Consider the following 26,255-nt stretch of genomic DNA (forward strand, 5'->3'; position numbering starts at 1 on the left):
CGCATGTTTCTCACCCACTCAGCCATTTGGCCTGACCTCCATGTGTGTCCCCAGTCAGTTCTTTCCATTTCCGGGCCCCCCACCCCAGGACTTGGCCTTGGCTCTCACACCCCACCACCTGTCCAGAGCAGATCCCCCCAACATCAGCTCTGCACGGACCACTGTCTGGCTGATGCCTTTGCAGAAACTCGTTTCCTGTAAAGTCCAAGCTGTGGCTGACACTCAAGACCTTCCTTCTGAGAGCAGCCTGGCCTTCACCATAGCTCCGCCCACTGTGCCCACCACCCCAGGCTGGCCACTGGCCCCCGAATGAGGCCTGGACACCTCTGCCTTTATCCCACATTCCCGCACCCGCCTCTCCACACAGCAGTGCTCGCCCATTCCTCTCCACGCTGGCATTCTGCGGCGTCTCAGGAGGCCCTCCCTGACCCATCAGACGCCTTCGTGTTGCACACTAAACCTGCGGCATCACATCGGGCCGTGAAGTTGCCATCTTGATCAACAGGTTTGGTAAAGCTGCTATTTCTTGCTCTTGTGTGTAGCAGGCAGCCTCTCCTCCCTCCATCACCTGCCCTTCTGTCCCTCACCTGTCTACCCGTCACCATCCTGCCCCTCATTCCCTCCCTCCCTCCCTCTCTGAGCCTCACCCCATTCCTGATGTCCAGAGGTGGGAGTGCAAAGAGTGGGGAAGGGGGGGCCCTGGTGCTTTTGTCTTACCTTGTCCCCCAGGTGAGACACAGGGGAGCCCCTTGAAAGGGTTGTGCAAACACACCTCCCAGTCCAGCCAGGGCTCTGTCCAGTAGGCGAGGGAGGACGTGATTAGGACCCTCCCAGAGGGGCTCAGAGTCAGGGTCACCAAGAGGGGAAATGCAGAAGCCCCAGGCCCTGGGAGCTGATTCCCAGGGAGGCACCCGGGCCCGCATCATGCGATAGAGCGTCAGGGTTGGTGACCCCTGAGACCCAGGCAACAGGTCACAAGTGACAGCTCCTGCCTCCAGGGGGCTCCACCTTCCTTCTCCAAGCTGCCTTGCCAGCCCCCGGGGACTCTGGGGCCCAGAGTTGACCACAAAGCTCTGAGCAAATTTTCCTGAGTCCAGTGCTATTTAGAAAGTTGTGGCCATTGCTCTGAAAAATAAATCCTAAAACCATTAGTTATGATCTTTTATTACTTTTAGTCTAGACATGAAAATAGGCTCTCAGCGCTTATGGGGACTTTGGCAAGTGCCAGACACGGCACCCTGTCTGAGCTGGCTCAGCCCAGCGGTACCCCCCCATCCCCACGGGGGCTACACCCGCGTTCTCGTCGTTCCAGAGGCCCGAGCTCTGTGCTGCACAGATTCAGAACGTTCCGATTTGGAGACAGCAGATGTAAAACCAGGACAGTTCACAGAACAGAGAGGCTGGGGGGTGGTGGCCAGCCCCAGGAGAGCAGTGACGTGGAGACAGCAATTCCAGGTCCCTGTTCTGTGTTTTCACAAGTAAATCGTATACCATTCACTGTGGTCAAGGACACTACAAAAATTAGATTTTTAAAAATTCCCTGTTGAATCACAAGCAGAGTGATATCAAAGTCGAAATCTTCTGCAAGAGAGTCAACAATAGTAATAAAAACTGAGATTTTGTAAAGTGAACAGTACCCCTTCCTCATTGCACAGTGCCACGCTGCACCCCTTCCTCACGTTTATACCAAAGGTGGCTTGATTAAGGCCCTTGTGTGCTCAGGTGTCTGCCCTGGACCATCACCCTAGTAAGGAGGCCCCTTGGCCCCCACTGTTCCCCCCACTTCCCCACGGACCTGTTACCACGGGTCCGTCATCTGTAGTCAAGCAGATTTACTGTGCCCTTCACAGCCCTCTTGTCACACAGGTCGGCTGCTGCCCTGATCACTCTGAGCTCAGAAACAACGGAGGGGAGAGAATTTTGCCCAGTGGCTGTGGTGACTGTGTGGGGTCTTTGTAGGAACGTCCCATCCGTGGGGCCAGTTCTCCCGTCTGAGTGAGCCACGTCCATGAACGTGCTTCGCCTCGTTCCCCCGTGCGTCATGAATCGGGACCGTCTGCAGAGTGAGTGTGGAGCGGCTTCTCCCACCCTCCTCCTCCTCTGGGGAGACAAGAAATAGCAGTGGCCTGGTGGCCCTTCACCGCAGCAGGTTCCTATGGCAGCCGATCTGCTAGGACAGGAAAGCAGCTTCTAGGAAATTTCCCCGAAGAGATTCCGACTGCCTTGACAAACAGCCCTGAGAATTTGTAAATCTGGGCAGCTGTCATGAGCCATGGCATTTGAGAGTCAAGAGGTTTTTGTTGTGTTTCTACACTGAGTAGGGCAGAGGACAGCAGGGAGGACAGGTGTGTGTTTCCATGTGGACTGTTCCCTAGCTCATGGTCCCCTCTGTGCAAGAGTGCGTCTGCCTGACGTTACTCACCAGACGAAGGTCCAAATTTATACTAGACCCACGTCCCTGGATGTGCCCTCCTGATTCCTGTGGGCCACGAGCTTTCGAGAGTGACTTTCCTCGCACACAGTAGGTGCTCAAACTGGTGCTGATGCACGCATGCCAAATGAGTACCTGATGGGGCGTTGCTCTGACCATAGAACACTCTTCGCCCTTGGTGGCGGGAGGTGCGTTCCAGGCCCCACCTCTCGGAGGTTGGCCTGCGCAGGCAGCTGTGCTCCTGCAGAATTATTTAGAGGCCGCAGCAGCTGTCAGCTCCTCTTCCCAGAACTAGGGTGGAAGGATAAGGCAACGGGAGTTTTGTGAACGCTCACTGGGAGGTATTTTATGTGTGGTGGTCCCCTGGGGAGTGCGGCCACGCCACATGCAATTGAGGGGTTGGCCTCCTCCAGCTCCATCACCCTGTGAACAGGCAGGCATGCAGCGGGCAGGCCCTGCAAACGTAGGCACCACAGTCCCTGTGGAAAGGGGGCTGGGACCCTGTCGCCTCCCGTTACAAATGAGAGGGTGTCGGGTGCGGTGAGCTAGGACTTGTCCGTAAGCATCGACGTAGGACACACAAGAGAAGCTGACCTTTACTCTAAACCTTCGTCCAATCCCTCTTCTGTGATTTGAATGTTGTATAAAACCCTTTGAACAATGGTGTCCATCAGGAAACACTGTCCTCCAGTGGCCCTTCTTGTGCTTAAATTCTTCATAATTAGAGGGACTTTGTTAACTAGGGGCTGGCTGGTCAGATGGCATGAGATCACAGCTTGTTCGAAATCCTCTGTTACTCCCTGTCTGTCGTTGAACAAGCACTTGCTTTTCAACAAACCAATTGTCCAGCTTCCCCCAAATAAAAAGGATGCAGTGGTATATGGCGGCCTCCTCATTCGGCCACGTGCATTCAAACTCTTCATCCTTTGGATGCTAGGCCTTGCTGTCCTCCTCTGTAAAGCCTGGGGTGATGCCTGCAGCTAGGACGGTGAGGTTAAATAGGACTGAGCCGCCTTCCCTGGGGGTGGCCTCCCATCCCTCATAAATGTTCCTTCCCTGGGCTTCCCTGGTGGCACAGTGGTTGAGAGTCCGCCTGCCGATGCAGGGGACACGGGTTCATGACCCAGTCCAGGAGGATCCCACATGCCGCGGAGCAGCTGGGTCCGTGAGCCATGGCCACTGAGCCTGCGTGTCCGGAGCCTGTGCTCTGCAACAGGAGAGGCCACAGCAGTGAGAGGCCCGCATACCGCAAAAAAAAAAAAAAAAAAAAAAAAAATGTTCCTTACCTTTCCTTCGGATCCACGATTTACCCCATCTGTGTTTATGTCCCGTCTCATCTGCCTTGGCACCCAGGCACTCGGCAGGCCCTAATGTGGAGAGCACACTCGGGAGGTGCTGGATGCCTGGGGAGGTCCTGGGGAGCGTGGGCAGAAGACTCAGTGAGTCACCGAGACCAGAGCAGGCCATGAATGCAGAGGGAGGTGTGGACGGGGACTCGGCCAACATTCTCCACTCGGGTGGGCCATGACAGCTCCTAGAAATCTAGGCGTTAAATCCAGTGCTGGATAGTACTCTCCAGGCAGCCAAGGCCTGAAAGGAAGTCCTGCCCTTTTCTAACTTTTCCTTCTAGAAAGATCCAGCCACAGGAGGTGAAATTGTGTGATCAAGCCTGTTCACCACCTGGGATTTCTGAATCTCTGGGCCCCTTATCAGATAACAAAACCGGAGCTTCCTGTAACCCCAGCTCTTCTAAGTGTCCACCCCTGATGCATGGTTAGGTCTTCAGAAGAGGGAGCTACCCCAGAAGCTGCCCCAGCATGCAGCGGCAGCTCCTTGTTGTTAAAACAGCTCCCATTTCTCTTTCCTAGGAGTTTCATTCAATAGTGTTTACACTCAAATTTGGAGAGTCTTGCTACATCTGGCTGCGGATCCCTATCCAGATGTTTCCGATTTGGCTATGAAAGTACTCAACAGCATTGCCTACAAGGTACGTGTGAAGGGCGTTCTTTGTGAAGCTCTCAGGACCCTGGTTTTCAATCATGAATGTTCAAGCAGAGAACTCCAGTCATGTTCAGGTCTACGCATGGTTTAGGTTTAGAAACTTTGAACGAGCGTTTTGAATCCAGAGATTCACAATATAGGCTAAATTCCATGTGCATGTAGCTTCAGGTGGGGCATGTGTCACTGCTTCTGCACACCCACATCAGGGCAGCAGAAAATTAGGTAAGGACATCTGTGTGACCCGTAGTGATGTCCTCTCTTTCATTCCTGGCACCAGTAACATACAACTTCTCTTATTCATGACTATTTCTGGCTAAAGGTACCTCTTCAAAGAACCAGCTTTTGGTTTCATTAGTACAATTGACCTCTGAACAACACAGGGGTTAGGGACACCAACCCTGACCCCCCACAGTCAAAAATCAGCCTTTCCCATTCATGTCTCCACAACCCTGAATTCTGTAGTACTGCAGTGTGTGTTTATTGAAAAACATGTGTATAAGTGGACCCGTGCAGTTCAAACCCACATTGTCTAAGAGTCAGCTGTGTTTCTCTGTTGTTTTTCATTCTGTGTTTTATTGATACCTGCTTTTATATATATTGCTTCATTTCTTCTGCTTACTCTCAGTTTAATTTGCTCTTCTGATTCTAGTTTCTTAAGATGGAAGCTTAGGTCATTGATTTTAGTCCTTTCTTCTTTAGGGACTGTAAACTCTCCCAGTTCTTTTTGTGAGCTCTGGGAATTATTTGGCCTTTCAGTGGTTCTTTCCCCACCCTCATGGGTTTTCACGCCTCCCCCAAGCAGATTTGAGGGGCCTCCCCTGCAGACCCTGGAAGCCCTCTCCTCTCTGCCCTGCAGATTCTAGCCACCTAGGCTTCCATGTCACTCTGATTGGTCCCCTCTGCTAGCTGCACTGCTGGGCTCTGTCTGGATACCCTTCCCCCACCACAGCCGGGTCTGCAGGAAACTGACTGCAGGCCAGGAGCTGGGCAGTGATTCCCCTTCTCTCAGCAGTACCCAGTGCCCAATGTCCGAAAACAGCTGTTTCTTTTTTTTTTTTCTGTTTTCCAGCTGTTTATGGAAGTTGGACAGTTTACATGCAGTTAATCTTTCATGAATGGAACAATAATGAATGCCACAAAGAAGTCATTTGTTATAGCATTTTTAAAGATTTTCATAACTTTTTGATTAAATTTTAGGCTTGCAGACAAGTTACAGGAAAAGTACAGGGAAATATTGTCACGTGTCACAGTTTACCTGGAGTGTCTCTATCCTCATCTGACCCTAATCACTAACGAGGGGTCGTCCTCAGGCTGCCACTTGCCTGAAGGTACGTGGCTTACTCATAGCTTCCCTCCTGGTCTGTTATTTTTTTTCCAAACTGGTTATCAAGCCCTCCTATTTGCTGCCGCCTCACTGGGGTTGGCCTCCCACGTAGCCCAACCTCCTGCAGCACCTGGCCTCCTGTTGGCACCATATTTGTGTGGTGTTCAATTCCCCCACCGACGTTATTCTTCACTGGTGAAGTTCTGTCTTTTCCTGGATGATTGAATCATCTCATTGTCTGTGGCTGCTACTTCAGCTTCTGGTAGCATCACAAGTAGTAATAACACAGCCTCATCGTGTACCCAGTCTTAAACTGTTGTAGCAGTCAGCTTCCTCTTCCTCCTTAAAGAAGCAATGAGGATAATTCAGGAGCACATTCTGGGTTTAACCCCAGCCTCTGGTCACACGTGTGACTCTCTCTGGAAGCAGAGACTCCTAGGTACACAGTGTTCGCTGCACTTCCTGCCTGTGAGCACTGCCAGCCTCATGGCTAAAGTGCTAGGCATTACTGTTGGCCGACTCGGGACTATCGGGTAGTTTATTCCACTCTGACCTCCCCTTGCGCCCAGTGAGCCCCTCGCCCACTTTCTTCATCATCCTACTGCATGACTAGCCACAAAGGCACCTGAGTGCTGTTCCATCCTCAGGGAGTGTGGAGTCTTCTCAGTGTCTATAGAAAAGAGGCCAGTGAATTAAGTTAATTATTTCATTCTGTAATACAAAACTAAGAAATAGTCTAATCATCTGCTTTTTCAACTAAGAATAGGATTGATTCAAAAATTAAACTTTTCTAAAATATATGTTTGTTACAACATATTAGGGCCTGTGACCAAGGGAGGGAGGAAGTACAGTCTTGGGGAAAGAAACAGAGGAAAAGGAAGGAGGTCCTGGAGAAAGGCACAGCGGACTCGAGTGGGTGTCGTCCTCCTCGTCTGTGAAAATGGAGCCTCCCTGCTCTGCCCGGTCCTGGCCTCACTGATGCGAGTTCCCCTCCCGCGAGGCCGAGGATTGAGGGCACCCAGGCACCCAGGAGAGCGGCTCTCCCAAGTGCCAGCTAATTCATCACAGTCACCACCGTTGCTTTAAGTGAATTCTACCTGGGACTTAGAGTCCAAAAGGAAAGTTTATATTATTTATCTAGGAAGTGTGGTTTACAGAAAAATTACTCTTTAGATTAAATAGAGTCATGTGCTTTCATAGGTGTCCATTCTCAGTGCTCCAGCAACCAGAGGCTCTGCCTCATGCTTAGCCCAGAATTAACTGTAGACGATCCTTTGGGGAATTACCTCCTCCCACATGAATCCAGATCTTTGGTATGCAGTTAACAGGGACTTTTCTGAAATACTCCATTCCCCAAGAGAGAGCAGCCAAAAGCCTCCGTTGGTATCCTAAACACTGACTGTGTCGAGATCCAGTTGGGAAACTCGCTGTCCTCATCACCTCTGTAGGGTGTTTTCTCTGCATTGGATCACGCTTTCCTGCATCCCTGTGAGGTGACGTGTTCTAGTGGAAGATCTGCAGAGTAAGAAAGCGCTGGGAGCGGGAGACAGAGGGGGTGTCTTATTGCGGCCCCAGGCTCCCGTTACAGCGACCACCCCCATTAACTGCATGGGGGTGGGGAGCACAGGTGGGGCTGTGTGAGTGTCCCTGCAAATCGTTTCTATGTTTGCACTGGGCTAAGAGGGTACATCTGACCTAGAATCCTACTAACAAGGTGTTTGCCACTCTCTAAAAAGTTGGCTTGTAGCCCTAATTATGACCTCCCACTGCTGCCCTTCCTCTTCTGGACTCAACACTTGTTGGGAAGGGAACTCACCTCAGGCCATCATCAAAGCGCGTCTGCTGGTCCAGTGACTTCAGTGCAGCGTCTTGGAGGGAGAATGACAGGGTGTTGACACCGTGAGAACAATGGGCAAGTGTGCTTGCAGTGGATGGGGCTCGCGGTGAGGTCCTGGGGTCTCTCAGACCCACGCTCCATCCTCCTCCATATACAGCCCAAGCCTGACATCCAGCAAGCACACCGGTGTTTCTCCGTTACCCTTTCCTGGCGGTGTGCTCTCTGTGTGAAACGGCGACTGGAACCAGCACAGAAAGGGGCCTTCCTGGAGGGCATCTCCCACAACCTGCTCGCCACCTGCTCCCGGAGCAGCCTCCATCCACACCAATCCCACGGACAGGCGGGTCTGCGTGGCCACCCCCCACTCATGCTCACCACTGCAGCACTGCTGCAGTGAATGTTTGTTGCACAAATAGGAAACGTTAGGCAAAGAAGCTTCATCTAAGCCTGAAACCCTAGAATCGATCACCAGTCATGGGGCCTCCCCAACCAGTGACATGCCCACCTCTCAGGATTTCCAGAACGGATGCAAAACTAGAGCTGTGTGCAGCAGCTGTCAGCGTGAACTGCATTAAAAAATCACGGCTGTCTTCTTTGCCCTCGAGGCTGAGACAGAACGAGCCAGGGCTGTGCCACCTCCACCCCCAGGGAAGAGCAAGGAAGCAGAGTTAGTCACCCCAGGCCCACGCGCTTCTTCCCTTTTGGAGCCTCCTTAGAGGGGAGCAGTCGGGGTGGGGGTCTCAGGGGAGATCAGCACCGTGGGCTCCAGCTCAGGCAGTGGCAGAGCCTCTGTGCTCAGGGAAACTTTGAAAGGTCGTGGATTCAACCGAAGTCTGCATTTCAACCCCAAAGTTTTCTGTCTCTCCTCTGTCTCTCTCTCCCACTGATTTTCTAGAAATTTTGAGGAGACACATATTCGGTTTATAGTTTCTTAGCTTAAATTTCTTTTCTCCTTTTAGACCTCTTAAGGGATCATTTGGCTCTCAGGCTTTGTTGGGGTTGCGTGTGTGTGGAGGCCAAATAACTTAAATAGCAAAGCAAAACAAACACAAACAATACAACTTTTATAGTTCAAAAAATAAAAAAGTTTTTATAGGCTGGTTATGATTCAGTTCTTGCTGTTTGCATTTCAAAGTGAAGGATTATCTGGGACACATTGGTATTATGTTGGTGGTTTTGTATTCTGTAATTTTCTACCTGTCAGCTGAATAGAGGTATGGCCTTCCTAACTGCTGAGAGAATAAGCCAGAATTTGAGGGTCTTCTGTAAGTAGCCAGTCCAGGTTTCCCCTGGAGCGTCACCCCATGAAGGTCGAGGCTCCGCCCATCTCGCTGGATGACACCCAATCTTCGAGAACTGAGCCTGGCACCAGCCACACTTGGGCAAGTGGTGGCCAACAGCCGCCATTCCTGTTCTCTTCCTGCCAGAGTGGCACCCCCTCCACAGCATCAGCCCCTTTCTGGTCCTTTCACCCTGGATGTCCAGATCCAGCAGGCCCATCCAGCTGTCCAGCACTCAGAACAGAGGTCCAGGAAAGAACTTGGCGTCAGTGGGTCCACCAGTAGCTACGCAGTGACACCCCTGTTTGCTTATTGTCTCCTCCACCATTTAAAAAAATCACAACAAAGCTGCTTCCCTCCTGACTGCCAGCCCAGGCTGGCACAGACCCTCTGCTGGGTAAAATATCGAACCTGCACGTGATCATGGGAGGAAGTGCACAGACCTGGGTCTTGTCTCCATTCACAAAATGCTGCACCCAAGGTGCTGTTTTGAGCCTGTGCCGAAACATGACAACGAACAACCGAGGCTGAGCCTAGGCGGGCTCCTTCCCAAGTGCCAGCTCTGCCCAGGAAGCTGCTCCCTCCAGGGGAGCTCCTGCCATGAGAGGGAGCCTGGAGAGCCTTCTCCCCAACTTCCAGACCCCACCACTCCTCATTAGTCCCAGTGCAGTTTTGTGACAGCGTTTCGGGGCGGGGGGCGTCCTTGGAGCCTCACTGAACCAGGTGAATACTTTCCAGAAAAGCAACAGAATATCATTTTATCTAGCGGGTGACACTTGCGGGGAAAATTTTAACTGGGACCTTCCATTCCTATGAGATTTCCTCAGCCAAAAGCCCTTTTCTGTGATTTTGAAGCCACTCAAAAGCAGCCACCAACCTGTGCTTGTCTTGTAGCCTCAGGTTGTCACAGTGACCACCCACCTCACTTGTCCCTTTGTTCCTTCAGGCCACAGTGAACGCCCGGCCTCAGCGCATCCTCACCACCTCTTCCCTCACTCAGTCAGCACCCGCCAGCCCCACCAACAAGGGCATCCACATCCACCAGGCGGGGTGAGTGTGGGCAGCTGCCTTCCGGGGTCTGGGGAGGTTCCCAGCACGGCCTCCCCCCGCCTCCCCCTCCCTCTCCAGCCTGCAGGCTCTCTCTCACACCCCGACATCTTCTCATCTGACACCCTCCTAGAATCCTTTCCTACCTTTATCTGCACAATTGTGACAGCAAAAGTTGACCTGAACCTGACTCCATTCAGAATTTTATCAGAGAGGGTCCGTGTCTTCCAGTGAGTGACCAGCAGGGTGGAACCCTCCACTTAATCAGTGTTCACAGAGCTGTGCACTGGATCTCAGGGGAGTAGACGTGCCCTGCACCCTCCTGGAGCCTACTCAAAGTCCTGACTGAGTTTGCCTCCAGCTGCATTGGTTTTCAGGGGAAGACGGTTCTTAGAACCTGCAGGCAGAAGCTAGAAGGGGTCATTAATTCAGCATCAGCAGCTCAGGTTTGGAAGTCACGTTGACAAGCCATGCGATTGAGGGTGGTCCGAGCTGGTGACCCTGGGCCCATTCGCAGGATCTGGGAGTGGGCAGTACCAGGGGAAGTTGCTTAGGGTTTGGTTTCAAAGGAATGTGTTCTGGGTAAAACACAGTGTTTCTTTTTTCCCGACGGCAGAGGCTCCCCGCCAACATCCAGTGCAAGCAGCTCCAGCCTGACCAACGACGTGGCCAAGCAGCCGGTCAGCCGAGACCTGCCTGCAGGCCGGCCAGGCACCACAGGCCCCGTGGCGGTGCAGTACACACCCCACTCCCACCAGTTCCCCCGGACACGGAAGATGTTCGACAAGGGCCCAGACCAGGTACGGATGTGGTTTTAAACACTAACTCTAATGGGCTTGGGTGCTGGGACGTTCGCTCCTGAGAGGAGAGGCACCACCTCGGGCGACGGGGTGCATGTGGCCTCGGCCCGGGTGCAGAAAGCCGTGAGCCGCCGACGGCTCTGGGCTCCTGCCCCCACGTCTGGGCAGATACTGCAGGGTGTCCCTCTTCCTCCTGCAGCCCCTTGTTCTGGGTTCACTCTTGGCAGCTTCCATGTAACAAGCAGCACACGGGCTGATTGGCTTTTTCCCTTCTCAGTCAGTAGCATTTGTCTCCACTAAACGTGGCAGCTGCTCCACAGAAGCGCTTGTTCTGACAGGTTGTTTGCTTTTTCCATCAACATTCAATTATGCCCCGTAGGTGGGTGTGGTCTCAGCCGCTAAGTTAAACGAGGCCGTTCAGGAGAGGGAGGAATTGGCGTCCTTGTTTGTCAGGGTTGTGAGAACACATAACAGGTGGACACAAAAGCTGGGGCCTCGTGTCTTGTCCAGACTGCTTGCTGCTGTCCCGGCCAAGCACAAACGGTATAACGAGGGTGTTCTGAATGCGCCAAGGACACGTCTCAGCTCACCAGTGACCGGCAATTTAACAGGAAGGTCACAGCAGCCTGCACCCTGACTTTGGAACTAGATGCAGGTGTTGGGGATGGACAGGTGTCCACACCTGCCACCGGCCCCACCCACCTGGCTTTGGAGCTGCCTGCTCCCCTCGCCTCGATGGCTGAGGAACAAAAACGGCCACAACGCCAGGTGCCATGTTTAGCCTCCCGGCTGGACCCTACATGGGGCAGCCAGGCAGGAGTGGCTGGACCATGATCCGTGAGTCCTGGCCCAGCAGAGCCGCGAGGTGGCGGCAGGTGGCTGCGGTTCCCCTGTCAGGCGGGAGGTAAGACCTTATTGCTGACCCCATCTGTGGGATTTTCCACCCAGCGTGTCTCCCTGGGTAGCGGGGGCTGCTCTGTGAGGCACTTCTCATGCCTGACCACGTGCAGTGAGGCAAACCCCTGCTCTGCCATCCTGGCCCCCATTGGTTCTGCAGCGGGGAACAAACTGAACCATTGTCCCAGTGAGCAGAGCCATGTGTTTTAAGTTTTAATGCTTAGAAGTCCCAGTTGGCCCAAGCTCTACTGTGCTCTTATCCAGGAGCCAGAGGGTAGGCCAAGGTCCTATGTGTATGACTGGCCTGGTGGGAGTGGCGGCCCTGGGACCAAGCAACAAAGTCCTCATGGGGCTGCTGACTCAGCACCGATGGCAAGTGTCAGGGACTCTGCAGCCCAGGCCACCTCAGCCAGCCCTGGGGGATGCTCGACCTCTGAGCGCAGACTCAGAGCCCTGTCTGACAGTCGGGGTTCCTTGGGCACCAGGACGCAGAAGTGAGGGGACCACGGAGATATTGCCCTCAGAAGCCTGACCCCTGTGCCTTGGTCTCCAGGGATGGACTGTCTCGAGCTCACAAAGAAGTTCGGGGGTGACGTGACTAACTCTGTTTCTGTCTTCTCCTCCCCTCCTCCTTTCCAAATGCCTCGAAGACCACTGACGACCCAGATGATGCTGCCGGGCACAAAAGTTTCATTTCGGCCACAATGCAGACAGGGTTCTGCGACTGGAGCGCGCGGTACTTCGCCCAGCCTGTCATGAAGGTAGTGGTGTGTCAGCAGCTCTCTGGGTTTAAAGCCAGAATCCCCTGGCATGCACTGCCCCTATCTCCTCAGCAAACGCACACAGGACTCCAGAGCCCCGGCCTCAGGCCTGGGTGTCTGAACCCCTCTGCTCTGAGCTCAAGGTCTGATCCTCACTGGTTTGCTCACTGTGACCCTCGGGGGCCACATGCTGTGACTCCTAGCAGCCCAGGTGCAGTTGCGCAGGCCCTGCCCTGAGCCGTGGCCCGGGGCAGGTGCTGGCTGCACAGGGCCCTGCTGTGCCCACTGGCCTCCTGTCCCACCGAGGGTGGCTGTTGAGGGGATGCCAGATTGCTGTCATGGTAGCTGGTATTAACAGGTAAAAAACAGTAAAAGAAACAGACCTCACTTACCTGCCTTTTCCGAGCTTGCCAGTATAAAATGTGCCATTTTGTCTTGGTTAGCAAGGTCATCCAGGTGGTCCCCAGGCCTCACTTGGGCCGCTTCTGGCTTTGGGGACTGTTGGACTAAGCTAGCTGACTGGGGTAATCTGGCTTATTCCGGGACACTGCCTTCCAGGTTTGATGACGTGACGTGTGTCCTCTTGCTACAGACTCAGGCCACACATTCAGGGTGCCAGGGTGAGACAGGGCAGTGCTGTCAGAGCTGAATCTTCGTGCCCGTCTTTCTGCAGGGAGTGCTGCAGGGGTTCATTTTAGACTTGCTGATCTAAAGCACGTTCTTACAAAACCACCTTCCTCTTCCCTCATAGGTAATGGAAAATTGAAAACTGCAGTTTATTCTCACTTGTATATCAAGCTACATAACCAAGTAATTTCCAGGCAGAGTATTTGGACTCTATTACAACTTTTCTCTGGCCTTCCTGTTTCCCTGTAGTGATACTGATTTTTGTCAGTTACAACACAGAATAACGGTTGTCAGTGCCTGAGGCAGGTGATAGAGTTCTCATTTATCAAGCCCCGTTGCTGAAAAGAAGCACCCTCTCAGTAGCGAAAACTAGGATCCACGGAAATGTCCAACAGGAGGGGAATGGTTAAAAAAGGATGAAGTATTTGATACGATATTATTGGAGCTATTAAAAAATAAAGCTTTGAAATTAGTAACATAAGAAAATGCTCATGATAAAATTTTTTTAAAAGGGAAAAAAAAGCAGGACGTAAACTGGCCACAGGATGGCCATACTTTCTACACGTAGCACGAAGTACCTTTATAATCAGGAAAAAAATATATTAAAGCAATGACCCCGGGACTTTCCTGGTGGCGCAGTGGTTAAGAATCTGCCTGCCAATGCAGGGGACAAGGGTTCGAGCCCTGGTCTGGGAAGATCCCACATGCTGCAGAGCAACTAAGCCCGTGCGCCACAACTGCTGAGCCTGCGTGCCACAACTACTGAAGCCCATGCGCCTAGAGTCCGTGCTCCTCAACAAGAGAAGCCACCACCATGAGAAGCCCATGCACCGCAACGAAGAGTAGCCCCCACTCGCTGCAACTAGAGAAAGCCCACATGCAGAAACGAAGACCCAACACAGCCAAAAATAAATTTTTAAAAATAATAAAAAATAAAGAAATGACCCCAAGAGATCATTGAGGCCTGTTACAGTCAACCAAGTATGTTGTCCACGCCAAGGTCGGCCTGCTCCTGCTGACCTGTCCGCCTGCAGACAGGACATCTCGGGCTCCTCTGGCTAAGGAAGGAGGGAGTAGGCAAACACCAGAATTTGTCCCAGGAGACAGTTCATCACTGGTGCTGTAGGTAGCGAGTTGTCCTTTAGATCTGTGGTACATACCATCTGCTTGAAAGTTAAGGGGGTTTAGTCTAATAGTAATGGAAGTTCAGTTTCGTTGATACAGTCTCCTGCTTAAGGCAAGTGCGGTCAAGTGACTTGGACTCTAGGTGGTTGGTCTGCCATCTCACTGAAACGGCAGTGACTGTAATTCTCGGAAGCTACTTGGTGGGTTGCTGAGTGGCTGTCCTTGAAGTCTCCAGGGATGCCTGTTCTCAGTCATCTACCTGTGGGGAGAAGTGGCATAGGTAATCCAAAACATGTTTCTCTTAAACTTAGAAATGAACTTGACTTTTCGCTAAGAATTTGCTTTCCTTTCCTCAGCACCGGGTACTAAGACTCAGAGTGCAGGTGCCCTCCAGCAGCGCACGTCAGCTGACCGCGGGGGGAGGCTCCGCAGGCGAGGGCTGCGGTTTGTGGGGACCTCTACTTACATGTTCACGTGTTTCACTCAGATGCAGACCCACAGCCACCACTGGAAAAGGCGAAACAAAGCTGCAGGGACAGAGAACAGAGGGCAGGGTGTTGGGCTGGGGCTGTGGGGAGGGCTTGACTACAGAGGGCACGTGGCAGTTTGAGGTGTGGGGGACTGTTCAACATGCTCACTGTGGTGGTGGTTACATACTGTGCCCAAAAGGGTGAAATTTAATGCATGTGAACTGTATCTCGGTCACCCTGATGCTTTACGAGAAGTGTGGCCTGATGATGAAAATGCCACTGCAGGTATCAGTACCTGCAGTGAACTCTGATCTGCACTTCAGAGCTTTTTCCTTGGCAGTCAGTGGTCTTCACCCCTTAGATGTCATGCCCAGAGGTGGCGGGTTGAGCCGGGTCAGCCCGCAGCCAGTGCACACCCTCCCGGTACTGCTGACCCCCGTCATTGTTTGGGGAGAGTGTTTGTTTGTTATTAAACGAGGTGAGAGGCAAGCGCAGAGGTACTCTGTCCTGCCACAGAACTCGGCTTTGTTTCTGGTGGGAACCCAGGGAGCTCGGTGTCTGAGAATTTAGCATTGACATCATGAGCCTTCCCCAGGGGTCATGCTGCAATCATGATAGTCACGTGCCTGTCATGAATTTTATCCCGTGCACTTGAACCTCTTTAAATTCAGAGGCATTGAGGGTAAGACCCAGCCCTGTGATTCACAAATTCATCATATGAGAACCTGCTCCATGTGGAAATGCCCGCCCTCAGGCTTCTGCAGACCCTCTGGTCTTCCTTTGTTCCCAAGCCCAGCCTGCCCCAGTGACAGGCGAGGATCGAGGGGGACACCCTCACCAGCTGTCAGCCGCCAGCTCCTCAGGAGGCTTCAGGAGGCTTCAGCACCGTAATTGGTTTCTGTTTGAGGAAAAGCCAGGAGGTGTTAGGAATTCGAGGAGTGTCGTGATCCTAATCATGTAACACTATTTCCCACACCCACGTCCCTCCAGCTCTGCTTAGAGGAAAGCGCAGCACAGTGTGGGTCTGGGCTTTTGTTTAGTCAGAAGCTTTTGTTCAGCCTGCAGAGCCATGGGGGAGGGGAGGAGCACATGAGCAGATGATTAAGAAAGGCTGAGTGGGAAATCGTCTGTCTGGTCCCTCCGTACATCCTTGTCCATCCCGGCCGGCCAACGCCGGCTGCTTCTCATGGCCTCTTCTGCTCTCTTGTCCTCTCCTCGTCTCACTCCACCCTCGCCTCCCACACTGTCCCACTGCTCTCCGCCCCTGCTTGTCCTAGTACTTCATGGCAATTATCCCCAAGACGATGCGTGCACTGGTTCCTGGGCTACGGCTTAGTTCAGTTCAGTTCTGCAAGTCCTTCTCTGAGCTCAGCAGAGCCTGTATGCCCGTGGGACTGCTCCCGGGAGCGCCACGCTCTGCTGCTTAGGATTCAGCCCAGGGCAGTGATGCCCGGCTGTGCCGTGGAGGTCAGCCTGTCTGTGTCCCCAAGGCACGTGTGGCCACACTCCCATGCGCAGCTGCCTCCCGTCCCCCTTCCTTCCTCCCACCTGCCCCCACCATGGGGAGTGCAGTCCAGAACTTCATGCCTGCCTGTCCCACTCCCTTCCTGCTTGTCTAGACCCTTCCTCTAATATATTCCCGCAGAAACGAGAGATTTATTCAGGTGCAGTCTCAGTCTTTTCATGTGGGGTTTTCTTATTATTGTTCTACGTTATTGGTTATTTGTTATTTGTTTTCAAATAATCTCTGGATTGTCATGAAACAAAACCAACTGGTAAAAACCCACCGTCTATCCCAAGTACCTTTGTGGGGTTATGTCTACAGCACTAACTGTGCTCTGGAGGCTCTGGGTGACTTTTCTTCGGTTGTCTCTGTGTCAGGATATCTTTGCTGTTTTGCTGGGTGTAGTTTTGTGATTTTTAAGAGAAAAAAAGGAGTGTAGCAGTGAAATGCTGGAACACAGAGGCCTCGGCACCTGTACACAGGGACGAGGTGAGGTTTGGGGTTGTTCATTTGTGATCAGAGATAACACAGAGCATTCTAGGAGAAGACACGAAAGTGCTCCATGACCATTTCATGTAATAACTGCCTAAAACGTGAGCTGAACTCCTCTCCGTGTAGACGTCACCTCATTTCTCAGCCACACTTACACACGGGCACGTGCACATGACCACGTTCACTGTCCTTCATCCTGATGCTTTCTCCAGGATGAATATGGGCTCCTTCTGCCTGTGTGGTGTTGCCTGGCTGAGTACAAGGCTGGTTAACTCAGCTAAGTGGAAGAAGGGTTTTTCCTAGTTTACTCGATTCCTTTTGTATTTTGGGATTTTACAACTCTGAGTTTTCAAGCAGGGAACCAGAGTTAGCCAGATTGACTATGTGATTTAGGAGATACATCTTTTTTACATGACAAGTGATTGTTATGAATAAAGTAGACTTAAATCATAACTCATTATTTGCTAAGTGTGGCCCTCTCCTAGGCACACCCATCCGTAGCCCACAGGCACCCACGCCATGCACCCACGCCAGCCATGAAGCGAGGAGGGCCCTTATCCAGGAAAGGGGACTGTTCCGCAGCATCCATATACTCCACGTGCAGATAAACTCCGTCTCTTGAAAGCCGATTAGGGAGGGCAGAAGGGTCGAAGCTCCTTCCTCAGTCTCCACCTATGCGGAATCCGATGCCAGCTTCACCCTCTGCTGCATTAGGTGGAGTGGGGCGGGCAGCAACTCCCAGAGAAGATCCCACCCTCAGGCCCGGCCTGCCTCTCGCAGCTGTCACGGGGTAGCCGTGCCCTGGCTGCTGTCCTCTGTCACTTCTCATGAGCTCGTTCATCTTCTAACCAGATGCCTCTGTTCCCTTTGGCATCAAAGAATAAAAGCAAAAGTCTCTGAGCACAGCCCATCATTTTCCGATTTTGCATTTAAGGGCAAGAAGGAGCAAATTTAGTGTCTGGCACAGCAGGGCCCTTTGTGTCCCCTCCTTCGGAAAACACCCAGCCCTAATCCCTGAATCTCCCCTCAAAATCTGTCTGCTTTGAAACCAGCCCCCCTGCTGCCCTGTCAGAGTGCGAGACTTCTGGCTTCCACCATTGGGCCGTCGTGGGGGCAGGGGTTTCTAAGTCTCCACTCTGCGTCCCCGCGCCGGCCAGCCCTCCCCCCACCCGGTCCCAGGTCTCAGAGCCTCTAAGCCCAGCGGGCAGCAGTGAGCGGCACTCCCAGCATAGAGAGGGAAGCTGCTTCGGGGATCCAGTGACCAACCTCTGACTGTAATGCTCTGCTCTAGCCTGCGGTAGGGCACTGGACACTGGGCTGACCAGAGAACCCAGATTCTTTAGCACCTGCGGAGGACGAATCCTCTTATCTGGAAATAATTGTTTTTTTATTGTTGAAGATCCCGGAAGAGCATGACCTGGAGAGTCAGATCCGCAAGGAGCGGGAGTGGCGGTTTCTGCGAAACACCCGCGTCAGGAAGCAGGCGCAGCAGCTCATCCAGAAGGGTAAACAGTGTCCCCAGGGGCCACCGCGGTCGTTGAGCAGGCGCCCACCCGCCCTTGTGCAGGGGAGAAGTGAGGCTGGCAGAGATGCTCGAGGGAGGGAGGAGTGCCAAGGTGGGGGCACCATCCGCCTGCCTGACAAAGCCTGGTCCCGGGAGACTCTGTGCCTTTGCCCTCAGGGAGACTTGGAAGCTCTCTGGGATCATCGTCCAGGGAAGCTCCTGTCTTGACTGGCAGCTTCTGGGCAATTGTGTCTTCTGCCTTTTGTCGTTTCCAGAGAGGAAGGAGCAAGCCCTCCGCAGGCCCTGGGGTCCACGGCGGAGTGGGCCTGTGTCCTCCCCATGGGGACAGAAGACAAACACCAGGCCCTGGCTGTGTTTACCTGGACCCCACCAGGCCCCCAAATAATTGCTCTCTATCACCCAAAGCTGTGTATCAGTCACATTTTGACCAAACCTTTTACTAAATTTGCCAACAGATGCCCAAACCGCCCACTTTGCATGCCCCCCAGCCCCACCCCCCGGTGAAGTGGCAGTGAGCAGCGTGGACAAGTGGCTGCCACAGGGAGGGCTGCTGGGCCGCGGGTCCTCCTCATCTTGGCTGCAGCAGCCCCCCAGGCACTGAAGCAGGGTGGGAGGGGGCAGCTGAGGGCCTCCACCCTGTGATCAGAACAGGGACAGAGTACTGGGGCCCTCACCATCCCCCAGAGACGAGCCTCTCTCCTCTCCCTCTCCCAGCAGTACAGCCCCCGCTGGCCCGGGAACCGACCCAGTCCCACAGCTGTGAGTGCACAGGGCGTGGGCTGGTCTTTTGGCTCTGCCTGAGCCCTCATTGCTGGGCCAGCTTTGGGCGGTGGACTGACCCTGCCCAGGTACCGCACAGAGTGGATAAGCAGGCTCTTAACGCTTCTGTTGAATTATTGTCGTGACCTTGCCTCCCTGTCCTGTCAAATTCTCTTGATTATTACCGGTTACTTTTTAAAGTTGAGGGTGAGAACCCATGAGACCGTCCCTGCCTGCAGGCAGCCTGGAGTCGGGGTCTCGTCCCTGGCCTGCCTGCCCAGGCCCATCGCACTCCTTGGCCCACTGAGCACTTCCAGAAGCAGTGCTGTTTCGGAAGCACTTCGGCATGTGTTCACAGTGCTCTCCATGAGATGCTCGGGTCACGTTTCATTAATGTGCGGTCACTTCTGCTAAAACCAATCTTGGTTGTTTGTAACTCGCCTCTAGGAAAGCACTGTCGCAGCTGGATGTAAAGCCTCTGGGGATGTGGAATGGAGAGTCTGCAGCTTTCTCAGGAGAGAGCGAGCCGCCCAGCGTGATAGAAGCGCTCCGCATTATGGGGTCAAGGGCCTATTTTCTTGGAAGTTGGTGGTTCTTTAGAACCCCAGGCCTATGGACGGGGACAGCAGAACAAATTGGTTTCTCTGTACCCACGGGCGCAACCTGGGAGCCAGTCTGCTGCGTGCAGTCGGACATCTGAACGGGGTGAAATTAGAGCCAGCCACTCGAGAAACAACTAGGTTTTCCAGACAAAAAAGAAAAAAAGTATCTCTGTAAATTAGGGTCAGGGGTTCTCTTTTCCAGTCTTTGTGGAAAAAAAGAGGTCTGCTTGTCAGACACACACCGAGAGGAACTGCTGAGCCGCTGAAAACCTTAGCAAGTGAGCTTGCTGACGGGAGCATCACTGCCGGTGGACGTGGGCAGGGAGGACAGGGCCGCTAGTGAGTCCACAGCCTCCTCCGCTACCTGCCGCACTCAGAGCCTGGACTCCTCATGAAGTTGTAGTTTTATCTGAGGCCAGCGGTGTGTTGGGAAGGCTGTGAACGGTAGAAGTACGGAAATCACACCTGCGGGCCGAGCAAAGTCACCGGACAAGTCAGCGAGGCCCCGGAATACGAGCTGGGAAAGTTAATGCTGCCTTTTCTATCCATGACCCCTCCGGCCACCCCCCATGACACCATGACTTTGCCATCATACATGGATCTCTGCATGTCTGCAGAACACCTGCAGTGACTCAGGACCTGGGTATCCCCTCATCTTTCCTGGGTCAAATCACGCCTCTGTCCTGGGGAACCCATGGCTGTGGGGGAAGGCACCTCTGGGCAACAGTTAAACCCTCTGGGACCTGTTTGCCTGTTAGTTTAACCGTGTCTTGATTGTTGAGTGGTTTTCTGTGTTAGTTGTTTTAGCAAAGGGAGGCAGAAAAGGACTGAAATTGTGGGTGACAGTAGCTCGCCCGGCCGGCGCCAGGTTCACAAAGCGTGAGCAGCTCCTCTGTGTCACCCAAGACTTGCATCCAGCCACTGAGGAGGGGGTGACTCCGGGGCCTGAGTGTCACGAGGGCTGCTCACCCTCTACGACGTGCAGGGAAGAGGGGCCACCATGCCTGGCTCCTCTGCATAAGCCTGTGTCATTCTCCAGAAATGTGTGTGAACCTGTCGGATGCTCTTAGCAGTTTTATCCTCTTTTCGTTGTTCTTCTAAAGCTCCTTCAGGGCCACAAGGGTTTTTTCCCAAGTGGCTGTATTGGGGCCTGGTGAACAAATCCCCGTTCACATCCTTGGCTGGATTGCAGACAGCGATGGCCAAACCGAGGCTTCAGCCTTGGGTCTCAGTTACGAATCTCAGCCTTACTGAGCTTTATTCCAAAATCTTTGGTGCTCTTTTCCTAAAACCTTAACCAGTGTGCACTGATCTGAGTATTGCTGACGGGTTGTCGCAATTATATATCGAATGCTAGCCATGTACAAGCAGAGGCAGGGCCCTGCTGTCAGGAGCCCACCCCTGTGCTGTAACCCCTGCTTTCCTCTGGGCCCCTCCAGGTCCCCAAACATTAGGGACTGGTGTCGGCCTTGGTAAAATACATCATTGACATTTGCTGCAAATTGAGACCCATAGTCGTGTGTTTCCCTGGGCAGGTATCACAAGGCTGGACGACCAGATATTTCTGAACAGGAACCCTGGTGTCCCCTCCGTGGTCAAGTTTCACCCCTTTACGCCGTGTGTGGCCGTCGCTGACAAAGACAGCATCTGGTACGTGGGGCACTTGCAGGGCTGGCGTTTCAGCTGGAGAACAGGTAGCCCCTGGGGGGTGTGGGCAGGATGCCCCTGCACCCTCCTGGTGTGGAAGCTCCTCAGCCCGGGCCTTTGGGCTGTTTCAGGGGGGGAGGGGGGGCTGGAACACTTGCAGAGAGACGTCCCTCCTCCTGGTGTTGCCCGCGCCCTCCCAGGGTTGCACTTGGCCACGTTACCACGGGTGTTCCAGAGGCCTGAGCACGGTTATGTGTGGGCCGGGACGGGAGCTTCTGGTACGAAGATGGGGCCATTCCTGTGCAGTGAACAGAGACCCGGTGCACAGGGGCTCATCAGGATCCCACAGTGACAGGACATGTGAGGAACCCGCTTGTGTGCAAGGGCAGCAAGTGTGTGAAGGGGAAGTGTCAGTAACAAGACACAATGTTAATTCATAATGACCATTGCCCTTATGTCACTGAGAAAGCGCTCACTTGATGGGAGAGAACCATGGATGCGATTCTTTTTATAGCTGATAAAATGGATATAATTCTTTTTTTTTTTTATTTTTTTGGCTGTGTTGGGTCTTCATTGCTGCACACGGGCTTTCTCTAGTTGCGGCGAGCGGGGGCTACTCTTCGTTGTGGTGCATGGGCTGCTTCTCATTGCAGTGGCTTCCCTCATTGTGGAACACGGGCTCTAGGCGCGCGGGCTTCAGTAGTTGCAGCACGTGGGCTCAGTAGTTGTGGCTCACAGGCTCTGAGCACAGGCTCAGTAGTTGTGGCACACGAGCTTAGTTGCTCCACGGCATGTGGGATCTTCCCGGGCCAGAGATCGAATCCGTGTCCCTGCATTGGCAGGCAGATTCTCAACCACTGCGCCACCGGGGAAACCCAAAATGGATAGAATTCTTACATGTTTCTTATTCCTCTCCTTTTTTTATACGTAACATAAAATTTACTGTCTTCTCCGTTTTTAAGTGTGCAGTTCAGTGGCATTAAGCACATTCACCTTGTTGTGCAGCCATCACCACTGTCCATCTCCAGGACTTTTTCATCACCCTAAACTGAAACTCTGTCCCCATGAAACACTGACTCCCCCTCCCCACTTCCCAGGCCCAGCACCCCACACTCTACTTCCTGTCTCTATGAATTTGTCTATTCCAGGAACCTCATATAAGTGGAATCATCTAGTATTTGTCCTTTTTTTGACTGGATTATTTCACTTAACAAAGCAGGTGTCAGAACTTCCTTCCCTTTTAAGACAGAATAATAGTCCATGTGTATGGACCACATTTTGTTACATCCTTCCTCCATTGATGAGCATTTGGGTTGCTTTCACCCTTTGGCTGTTGTGAGTGACACTGATATAACCTGGGTGCACAGTGTATACCCAGAGGTAGAATCCTGGCCGAACGGTAGTTCTGTGTTTAGTTATCTTGAAGAACCACTCTTGTTTCGCATGGCAGCTACACCATTTTATGTTCCCACCAGCAGGGCACAGCATTCCAGTTTCTCCACATCCCTGACAACATTTGTCCCTTTCTGTGTTTTTGCTGGTGGCCGACCTGGTGGGTGTAAGGTGGTATTTCCTTGTGGCTTTTGTATTTCCCTGATCACTAGCCTTATTCCTCTCTTATTCCCTGAAGTTTTTGGGACTGGGAGAAAGGGGAGAAGCTGGATTATTTCCACAACGGAAACCCTCGGTACACGAGGGTCACGGCCATGGAGTATCTGAATGGCCAGGACTGCTCACTCCTGCTCACAGCCACAGGTGAGTGGGGTTTGTGTGGTGGGGACCTAAACCCCAATGCAGAGGTGGTGGGGGACAGATGCAAGACCTCAGCACGAATTGGCACAAAGCTTCCTGTGACCTCGATTGTTTCTTCTGGCAAAGGGGACTAACCGCTCCCAAGTGGAGGCCTCCATCATTAAAGGCACACCCATGGGGAGAGGTCCTGCTGGCAGCCCTCCCCAGGAAAATAAAGTCCAGCCCCGGTCCAAAGCCAGCCCCCTGGCAGACATCAGGCAGGGAGGGGGAGGACGAAAACCCAGAGTGGTGTGGGCAGCCAGTAGGGTCAGTTGGGGGTTTGAGGACAGATCACACCGAGCCTCTCTGAGCGCCAAAGAGGAGGCAGAGAGGGTGATTCCCCGGACGCAGAGATACAGCAGAGGAACCCAGGGCCCTTCAGGAGTCGGGTCCCAGTGGAGGTGCAGCACGAGGCTTCACTTCTCAGCAGAGATCAGGCAAGTGTTTCCCAGTGTGTCCCCAGATGACCTCATCCTCCCTCTGCAGCTTGAGGCAAGGTCATCCTTGAGGGCCTCGTGTGAAGGGCTAGTGAGGCCAGAGAGCAGGGTCCTGGGGGCAAGCAACACCAGGAGGAAGGAAGGAAGGACAGACGGACAGACAGCCAGGTGGTGGACCCACACACTCAGGCCCACCTGGCTGCCCATCTGCCGGAGAACACTGGGGCCTCTGCCCCGTTCTGAGCCTGGAGAGGCAGGAGGAACAACCCGCCCATTTCCTGAGTCTCGTGTGAGGGGAGGTGGGGAGAGAGAGGCCCTGAGCACCGTCCCCTTGAGACTGCCTCTTCTTGGCAGGTGATCCCCTCGTGGGGGATTGGGAATGCTGAGGCGGAGGCACAGCCCTGAAGCCCAAGGTCAGGCCAGAACAGGCCTCACTCTGCCTCTGATAGGCTCCTCACCAGATGAGAGACCCATCTGTCCCTTGGGCTGGGCAGCCTTTGTCCTCCTGTGCCTCCGGGGGAGGGCCCTCCTCCCCTTCCCAGAGCAGCCAGGCCTGCATTTGAATATCCTCTCTTGTCTCCCCAAGATGACGGTGCCATCAGAGTCTGGAAGAACTTTGCTGATTTGGAAAAGAATCCAGAAATGGTGACGGCCTGGCAGGGGCTCTCCGACATGCTGCCCACCACCCGAGGTGGGTGCTCCCCGGGGTCCTGCAGGCGCTCAGTCCACTCAGACTCCCCAAGTAACGACCCAGCCAGCCTCCACCTTGGGAGACTCTGCTCGCAGGTGGAAGTCCTGCCGAGCTCTGACCAGCCCACAGCCCCCGTCCTTGGCTGGAAGCTCGTGTTGCTTGTGAGAGCGTGGCCGCGGCAGGGCCTGGGGCTGCATTCTGTGCCCCTCGTGCCCGAGTTAATCGCCTCTCGGTGATGAGCACACAGCAGGCGCCCCAGTTGTGTCTGGTCCTACGGGGGAGGCCAGTGCGCTGCCTGCCTGCCCTGGGCTGACAGAGGTGCGGCTGCAGCACCCACCGGCCACTGCTGTGCGTGCTGCCTGTCGGTGTGCATGGCTGCCCCACGCCCAGGGTGAGAGACACCAGCACCGCCTTCCAGTCTCTGGGTCCAGCCCATTGTCAGGAGGTCTGCACCTCTCAGCCCCGCGCTCGCTGTTCACACAGCATTAATGCGGCCGCGGGTCTGGATTTCCAGGGACACCCTCAGCCGGAGCCGCCCTCCAGTGTGGTCGCAGAGCCGCTGCCAGATGGAGGCGGGAGCGGCTTGCTGTCGGCCCCCTGCTGGCCTGGGGTCTTCGCATGTCCTCGCGTGGCCGATAGGTGCCTCCATGGCTGCTTCTGTCTCCTCCGTCAGAGCACTTGTCCTAGGGAGACGCCGACCCCTGGGGGCACAGCTGGCTCCACGGCAGACACTTCCGTATGTGTTAATTTTTAAAATAGCCATGTTTTTACATTTTCTTCAGGAACAAAATGGTCATGCATACCCACCTCCACAGGACCCAACACAGCCGTTTTCTTGTTGCCCAGGCCCCTCTGGGCCCAGTCCTGGGCTAACGTGGATGACAGCTGCCGTCACAGGTCCCTCTGTCTCTCTCTTGCTTTTTCCAACATTGGAGCAAAAGCCTGATCCCTGCCCTGCAGCGCCCCCGCCTCCCACCCGCTCAGCCCCCAGCCCCACCTCAGGCCCGCCTCAGTGCTGCTGGCTACGGCAGAGCAGGTGGCTGACGGCCTCCCCGTGGCTCTCAGGTGCTCACGCTCACAGGTTTGTTTCACTGCGGGACACGCTGGACGAGTTGAATCGTGGTTTTCAGTCCTTAGCTTCCTGCTGCCGTCCAGCAGGACGGGACACACCCCAGGCTCCTGCCGTTCTGCAGACCCCTGTGCAGGGAAGGCAGGGGCTGGTCGAGAGCAGGGTCAGCCTCCCGGCAGGGCCAGAGGATGAGAAAGTGGGGAGCCCACTGGCAGCCCAGTGGATACACTGTTGTCTAGTTTATTCCTCTTGCAGCGGCCTGCCTACCTGCCGCCCCCAAATACCTGCCACCCCCAAATGATGTGTCTGTGGTTTTTTACCCGCGATGCCACTTGCCTTTGCTCTAGTGAAGGTGAAAGCAAGGGTGGACAGCATGCAGTTTGGGAGGGGGGCAGAGAGTCTAGCTGGGAGGAAAGGAGGCTGAGGTGACAGCAGTACAGTCTCAGGGCTCCCCTGCACTTGTCTCCCCCAGATGTCACCTGTGTGAGCTGCTCCTGGCCCAGGTGTGCACTGCAGCCCTAACTTGAGAGTGGTTCCACTGCTGTAGACATGTTTGCTACAGACTCCTTCCTGCTGGACCCTCTCCCTTTCCTGGGTTTCAGAAAGCCCCCCAGGAGAGGCACTGTTGCTGAGGGGTCAGGAAGCTGGTGGGGGTCTTACCTCCAGGTCTTTATCGGCAGGTGGGGTGAGGGGGGCTTTGGGCAGGCACGCAGCACTCCTCGGCGGCTAAGCCAGAGTTCGTTTGGTCTGTCCCCTGCCTTTTGACCAGGCAGCTGTGGGCTTAGCAAAAAGGAAGACATTATTTCCTTGTTCTTTCAGGGGGATGGAAGGTGGAAGGGGTGGTGAGCCTGGGAGGCTGACTGCTCTAAAGGATCAAGACAGGAAGGGCTTGTGTGCTGCAGGGCCCAGAAGGGGCACACTGAGAACCGGGGAGCCTCTCCGGGCCCCACATCCTTCAGTCTCCACAGCTTCCCTCTGCAGCACGGGGATCGCAGCCCCAGCAGGGCTGGAGAGACCCCCGATTGTAATTTCTATTTCAGGAGCTCAAGCTCAGTAACCGAGGGGCAGGTCTGGTGGAATTCTGACCCCTGTGCCAACTTCTCGTTGCCTTCTGCCTATCAGCACCTTGTTTCTTTTT

At 54.0% G+C, this 26,255-nt stretch overlaps 1 protein-coding gene across 5 annotated transcripts in view; it reads left to right on the forward strand.

Annotated features, from left to right (window-relative positions):
- RPTOR (regulatory associated protein of MTOR complex 1) overlaps nt 1-26,255 on the forward strand; it is a 346,540-nt gene that overhangs the window by 306,145 nt on the left and 14,140 nt on the right. For all 5 annotated transcript variants that reach the window (XM_082861744.1, XM_082861740.1, XM_082861741.1 and 2 more), the window contains 8 exons: nt 4,300-4,418; nt 9,820-9,923; nt 10,537-10,720; nt 12,268-12,378; nt 17,996-18,101; nt 21,018-21,132; nt 22,760-22,884; nt 23,944-24,048. In XM_082861744.1, the coding sequence (XP_082717870.1) occupies nt 4,300-4,418; nt 9,820-9,923; nt 10,537-10,720; nt 12,268-12,378; nt 17,996-18,101; nt 21,018-21,132; nt 22,760-22,884; nt 23,944-24,048 (969 nt within the window). The remainder of the gene's footprint in view (nt 1-4,299; nt 4,419-9,819; nt 9,924-10,536; nt 10,721-12,267; nt 12,379-17,995; nt 18,102-21,017; nt 21,133-22,759; nt 22,885-23,943; nt 24,049-26,255) is intronic.

The sequence above is a fragment of the Leucopleurus acutus genome, assembly GCF_964270905.1.
Source record: "Leucopleurus acutus genome assembly, chromosome: 19".
Taxonomy (NCBI): domain Eukaryota; kingdom Metazoa; phylum Chordata; class Mammalia; order Artiodactyla; family Delphinidae; genus Leucopleurus; species Leucopleurus acutus.